This window comes from Anarhichas minor, unplaced genomic scaffold, assembly GCF_050575085.1.
Source record: "Anarhichas minor isolate MPS153535 unplaced genomic scaffold, ASM5057508v1 ptg000017l, whole genome shotgun sequence".
Taxonomy (NCBI): domain Eukaryota; kingdom Metazoa; phylum Chordata; class Actinopteri; order Perciformes; family Anarhichadidae; genus Anarhichas; species Anarhichas minor.
In genome coordinates, this window is record NW_027466463.1 from 12,433,772 (window position 1) to 12,440,860 (window position 7,089).

General features: G+C 40.3%; 1 protein-coding gene and 1 pseudogene across 1 annotated transcript; both read right to left on the bottom strand.

The window, feature by feature from the left end:
- Positions 1-2,072: 2,072 nt before the first annotated feature.
- LOC142951520 (neurexophilin-1-like) lies at positions 2,073-3,237 on the bottom strand. Its single transcript, XM_076093113.1, has 2 exons — positions 3,178-3,237; positions 2,073-2,813 (listed from the first exon to the last, which is right to left on the bottom strand). Exons 1-2 carry the CDS (start codon positions 3,235-3,237, stop codon positions 2,073-2,075), a joined length of 801 nt encoding a protein of 266 aa, XP_075949228.1.
- Positions 3,238-4,740: 1,503 nt separating this feature from the next.
- On the bottom strand, positions 4,741-5,707 carry LOC142951286 (neurexophilin-1-like; annotated as a pseudogene).
- Positions 5,708-7,089: the final 1,382 nt, after the last annotated feature.

Here is a 7,089-nt window from a genome sequence, read left to right on the forward strand (position 1 = left end):
ACTTATCAGTTTGTTAATTTATATAGAAATGCAACGCTCCGTTTCTTCGGACAGCGCTTTGATCTTAGTGTAGAACATCAGATTGGATTAAAATGAACGCCCTTGAGGTGGTGCAGAAATCTAATAGCACCATAAATTACATTTATATAACCGCAATAACACAAAATTATATGTTCCCCATTTTTTTAGGTTTATGAAAAAATGTGAACAGATTTGAAAACCTTCGAATGCAAAAACAAAAAGACATTTGTTACAGCCTACATGCCAGAGTTGAATTGAACCCGGTGTCCCCATCGAGATCTGTTCCCCCCCCCCCTAGTCCTGTCCCTGTCCTAACGGCGAAGGAGGCGCGCGTTCACATAAAGCTCGCTCCAGAGATGCTGTGCTCGTATCCCTGCTGTACTATGGAGGGCGGTAAGGCTCAAAACCTTTTTAGCAGGTTGTATTTGCAGAATGTCCGCATGTCGAAGAGTCCTTCAGTGAGACATTGAATCCCAAAGTAGTTCCCGCTTTGGCGCTTTACTGCCGTCCACTACTCCAAAATACGTGTGACTTATTTATACTTCTGTGTATTTCATGTAATACTTGTGTGAGCTTTCTTTCTTATTGAACACAAGTGGAACAGTATCTGGCAGTAACATTCCCAGCTGTCAGGATGCTTTATCCCTGCTATGATGGAGGTGGTTTTATATTTCTCTAAACAGCTGCACAACAGAGCACCCCAGCAAGGCTACGTAGCCTATTAAGCTTAAAGGGGGGAATAAGAGACAAAAAGAGAATAATGATCAATACGACCAGGTATTGTGCCTTTTAGAAAACGGTTGAATGTTTAGCATATAAAATCACAGTTACCTGAATGAGCACACATTTCCTCCACTTTCACTTACAAATATAATGCTATTTATAGAAATAACACTGGTTGTGTTAATGAGGACATAAAATAATTTGCCTTTCACTTCTAGAAAACAACATCCTATACAGATGCTTTAAAAAAATGTCGTTTTGAGCCATATCGCTCTCTCGTTTTGTTGTTTGTAGTCTAGATGGTCTAAACATCCTCACGAGTGAGTTGTCGATGTAAAAAGAATCCAAGCACTGATCGTACCAAATAAAAAATACCAAATGAAAAAATTCCGATTCATAACGCTGATGGTGATGAGTGAGGGTAAGCACAATATTTATTTTGGTCATTACAGCTGACAGTTGAATAACACATATGCAGCCCTCTTTATTTTGTGATGTGATGTTTTTTTTCTCATTTATTTGGGAAGGTGATCCTCGGCAAAGTAACAATCACAGGTGGGCCTTAAAGGTGAGGAACTCCTGGTTTGAAGGACTCTCTTGGTAACTCTGTATTGGTTTTAGTTTTTAATCATGTTTGTTTTTAGTTGGGCAACACACAGTAAAGAGTGTTATGAAATACACAAGATAGAAAGGATCACATATGACTAAAGTGTACAAGGTAAATGCAACATAAGAGTGTTGTAAAAGCATTGCATCCTGATATATCTACAAATAAAGGCCATGAAAGAGTGATGATATATTAGCCCTTACAAACAGAAAAACGTGCTATTATCTAGTTCACACAAAGTGTTATTGGATGAAGTATGTGTAGAACAAAACGGATGACTTGATTGATTGATCGCTCACGTCTTTAATAAATATAATAAAATGCTAAACATTACCAAGCTCCAGCCTTGTCTTATGTGATAGTAAAGGTCGTGATGAGCATTTTTTTGCAACTTTGTCATTTCATAAAACCAAAAGATTAAACGATAATTGTCACTTCAATCGATAATGAACACAATCGTTAGTTGCAGCCCTGATTATATGCATTTCACAAAACCAGTCTGATACAACTCTTGTAATCTACAACAGGTAAGATATTGCTCCAAAAACATATAGGCTACTTTAAAGTATTTGATCAATAAGATAAACATATTCTCCAGAGTAAAGCTAAACTTCCTTTCAAAAACCTACGTCCGTCAGACCAGTTATTAGCTGCTCACACTGGATTTATTCTTTGTGGATTTAATGAAACATTGCCCTCCACTAGTGTCCTTGACGTCTGGTTAGCCTGTTGGCAGATAGGATGCTGGGTTCTGGTAGCTGTAGTCTGGACACACTTTTTGTACCAGTCTGTAGTCAGTGCTGTAGAAAGACACGTAGATGCAGATGACTTGGAATGGTTTGGAGCACATCCAGGTGACGTGGCTCTGGGTCTGCTCCTGAGCACATGTCTTGGATGGGTCATAGTTACACAGCATCACCTTTTTGTTGCGTTCTGTCTTCTCAAAGTCCACCCTGCAGTTGAACGTCTTCGAGTCTTTGGGGTTGACCACGCTTTGACGCTCCAGATCAAACTCCACCTCTTTCATCGGTGGGACGAGGCTCACGGACACGTTGCCCACACCTGTGGAGTTGTGGCGGAAGTAGACTCCAAGAGAGCCGTTCCCGTGATCCACAATCTTGCCCATTATCAGCAAATTCAGTTTGACGGTTTTGATGTTTGAGTAAAAGTCGCCCCAGCTGAACGTTCTGGAGAATTTAGACGTTGCTTGGACTTTCATGATGGGACGAAGCTTTATCTTTGAGGACGGGTTGGTGTGTGACTGGGAGTTTCCTCCAAGTATTTCCAGAAGTCCCTGCTTTGAAAGAGGAATTAGAGGACTGATGGGTAGCTTGGTGCTCTGAATCAAACTCCTAGTTTGACGCGCCCAGTCTTTCTGTGAAGGAGGGTCTTGGTCTCTGTTGAGTTCAGTCGATGCCCTCTTGCTGATGGTGAAGTTGGCATGATGTTGCCCAAGAACCAACTATACAGACAATTTAGGAGAGAAATTTAGACATTTAGAAGTGGAAATAAATGAATAAGAATGGTCAGGGATTCAGTGAATATCTGTTCAATGTTATTACATTTTAAATCTGGTTGATGATCTAACTAAACAAATTTAGATTAAAATGCATCATATTTAAACAGCTTATTGGGTATGTTGGCATGTAAACTGCAAAATAACCACTTTACAGAAATATATGGTGGCATACAAATTATTATTTAGATGTAAAATGTAGCAGAAAAATAAACCAAGACTTAAAATGCATAGATGGCTCACAACTACACTTCTTCAGTACTTTCCACCGTCTTGCTCAATGTTTCTCCAGTCTAGTTCTTTTACTTACCAAACAAAAGGCTCCTTCCAGAAGTATCCAAACAAAGCACTGCCTGGCAAACATCTCCATAGTGCAGCAATTCCTGTCTTAAGATCCATCCACTTTCACCTGAACTTTATTCAGGCCGAGTTAAATTTTGAAATTCCATGTGGAACAGCTGATAGAGACACAGTAAACCTTCTGAGAGCTGCATGGTCCACTCACAGCACGCAGTCTGGGAGGCTTGGTCAGAACTCGAGGTTTTTAACACTCAGTTTTGCTGTGAATGGCTGCTCTCTCTCTCTCTCTCTCTCTCACCCCCTATCTCCATCCCTCTCTCTCAACCCCCCCCCCCCCTCTCTCTCTCTCTCTCTCTCTCACCCACACAGACCCTTTTATTTAAGGATATGCAGTGTTAACAGTCTCACCCTGATGTCCTGCCTGTTGTCCTCCCTCCCCTCTCTTTGTCACTGAAAAATGTCTTGCATTATGTTTTGGGTGATGAAATAATTCAATTGACACTTTTTAAAATGAGAATTATATTTTGATTCACGAGGCAAACTCATCAAAGATAATGTGATACTGCCACCCCATGGTCAGATAGCAAACTGCAGTCTGAGCTGAAATAGAGGAGCCAAATTAGATCCCATGACACTACATCATGAATAAATCCCCTGAAAACTTGGTAACACCGAGTTATGACATACTATGGCATTTTACATGATGATGATGATATAGTCATGATATAGTATGTGAGTCATTTTTTGGGAGCTGTGTTTTTGTATCAGTATCTGATTTGCCACTAAATAACAATAAAGTCTCTGAAAAACAAACATCAGCAAATACAGACACTGTGCACTAGAGGTCACAATTAGCGACAAAACATAGTGAAAAGGAGAAATTAAATCATGAGGTCACCAAAAGAATACCCTCCACTGCTCTAGTGTATTTAGAGATTCTGTTTATCTGTTAATCTGTAAAGCATATACTCCTAACTTAGCATGCAGCAATTACAAAACACATAATGCAATACTTCAACAGAGAAAAGGTGAATATAAAGTGTGGAACATTGTCCGCCACATTCAACAAGGGTTCCCTGTTCTGCAGGTTCTAGTCCTGAGAGCGAACAGGAAATCATTGGACAGGTCACACCAAAGGAAATCAGGCCATTGCTTTGACAACAGATGTTAGTTTGTGGCTTAATCACAATATTGGTATAAAAAAATGTTGATAAATTGCCTTTTGGAACAAGTGTCTGGAAACTTATTTCAGTATATTTCAGTATTTTGTCCTGAGCACAATTTGATAATCTTCATTGTTTTGAATAGACAACGTGGCATGGTTAGTGTTGAGGAGGAAGTATGAGCTAACACTGTATGACGCATCGTTCTAGCAGTGCAGTCCCAAATGGGTGAATGAAAAGGACAGCATCACCAGGTAATTTAATTAATTGGAGCGTAATCAGTGGCATTAGACACACCTAGGCGTGGTGTGCCCAATCCATTAAAGCTTGAGCAGCGCCAGTAATTTGTGGGCAGATCTCCTCTCATCACAGACCTTTGTTGTAACTTATAATTTTCTTTTTCTTTGCTGTTACAGCACCACACCCATGCAGGACATGAAAGTCTTCGAGTCTTTGGGGTTGACCACGCTTTGACGCTCCAGATCAAACTCCACCTCTTTCATCGGTGGGACGAGGCTCACGGACACGTTGCCCACACCTGTGGAGTTGTGGCGGAAGTAGACTCCAAGAGAGCCGTTCCCGTGATCCACAATCTTGCCATTATCAGCAAATTCAGTTTGATGGTTTTGATGTTTGAGTAAAAGTCGCCCCAGCTGAACGTTCTGGAGAATTTAGACGTTGCTTGGACTTTCATGATGGGACGAAGCTTTATCTTTGAGGACGGGTTGGTGTGTGACTGGGAGTTTCCTCCAAGTATTTCCAGAAGTCTTTGAAAGAGGAATTAGAGGACTGATGGGTAGCTTGGTGCTCTGAATCAAACTCCTAGTTTGACGCGCCCAGTCTTTCTGTGAAGGAGGGTCTTGGTCTCTGTTGAGTTCAGTCGATGCCCTCTTGCTGATGGTGAAGTTGGCATGATGTTGCCCAAGAACCAACTATACAGACAATTTTGGAGAGAAATCATTAAAGTGGAAATAAATGAAATAGAATGATCAGGGATTCAGTGAATACTCACTCTAATTCTCCAAGAATATCTGTTCAATGTTATTACATTTTTAATCTGGTTGATGATCTAACTAAACAAATTTAGATTAAAATCCAAAAATGCATCATATTTAAACAGCTTATTGGGTATGTTGGCATGTAAACTGCAAAATACCCACTTTACAGAAATATATGGCGGCATTAAAATAATCATTTAGATGTAAAATGTAGCAGAAAAATAAAACAAGACTTAAAATGCATAGATGGCTCACAACTACACTTGAGTACTTTCCACCGTCTTGCTCAATGTTTCTCCAGTCTAGTTCTTTTACTTACCAAACAAAAGGCTCCTTCCAGAAGTATCCAAACAAAGCACTGCCTGGCAAACATCTCCATAGTGCAGCAATTCCTGTCTTAAGATCCATCCACTTTCACCTGAACTTTATTCAGGCCGAGTTAAGTTTTGAAATTCCATGTGGAACAGCTGATAGAGACACAGTAAACCTTCTGAGAGCTGCACGGTCCACTCACAGCACGCAGTCTGGGAGGCTTGGTCAGAACTCGAGGTTTTTAACACTCAGTTTTGCTGTGAATGCCCCCCCCCCCCCCCCCCCCCTCTCTCTCTCTCTCTCACCCACACAGACCCTTTTATTTAAGGATATGCAGTGTTAACAGTATCACCCTGATGTCCTGCCTGTTGTCCTCCCTCCCCTCTCTTTGTCACTGAAAAATGTCTTGCATTATGTTTTGGGTGATGAAATAATTCAATTGACACTTTTTTAAATGAGAATTATATTTTGATTCACGAGGCAAACTCATCAAAGATAATGTGATACTGCCACCCCATGGTCAGATAGCAAACTGCAGTCTGAGCTGAAATAGAGGAGCCAAATTAGATCCCATGACACTACATCATGAATAAATCCCCTGAAAACTTGGTAACACCGAGTTATGACATACTATGGCATTTTACATGATGATGATGATATAGTCATGATATAGTATGCGAGTCATTTTTTGGGAGCTGTGTTTTTGTATCAGTATCTGATTTGCCACTAAATAACAATAAAGTCTCTGAAAAACAAACATCAGCAAATACAGACACTTTAGTCCCCGCTGTGCACTAGAGGTCACAATTAGCGACAAAACATAGTGAAAAGGAGAAATTAAATCATGAGGTCACCAAAAGAATACCCTCCACTGCTCTAGTGTATTTAGAGATTCTGTTAATCTGTAAAGCATATACTCCTAATTTAGCATGCAGCAATTACAAAACACATAATGCAATACTTCAACAGAGAAAAGGTGAATATAAAGTGTGGAACATTGTCCGCCACATTCAACAAGGGTTCCCTGTTCTGCAGGTTCTAGTCCTGAGAGCGAACAGGAAATCATTGGACAGGTCACACCAAAGGAAATCAGGCCATTGCTTTGACAACAGATGTTAGTTTGTGGCTTAATCACAATATTGGTATAAAAAAATGTTGATAAATTGCCTTTTGGAACAAGTGTCTGGAAACTTATTTCAGTACATTTCAGTATTTTGTCCTGAGCACAATTTGATAATCTTCATTGTTTTGAATAGACAACGTGGCATGGTTAGTGTTGAGGAGGAAGTATGAGCTAACACTGTATGACGCATCGTTCTAGCAGTGCAGTCCCAAATGGGTGAATGAAAAGGACAGCATCACCAGGTAATTTAATTAATTGGAGCGTAATCAGTGGCATTAGACACACCTAGGCGTGGTGTGCCCAATCCATTAAAGCTTGAGCAGCGC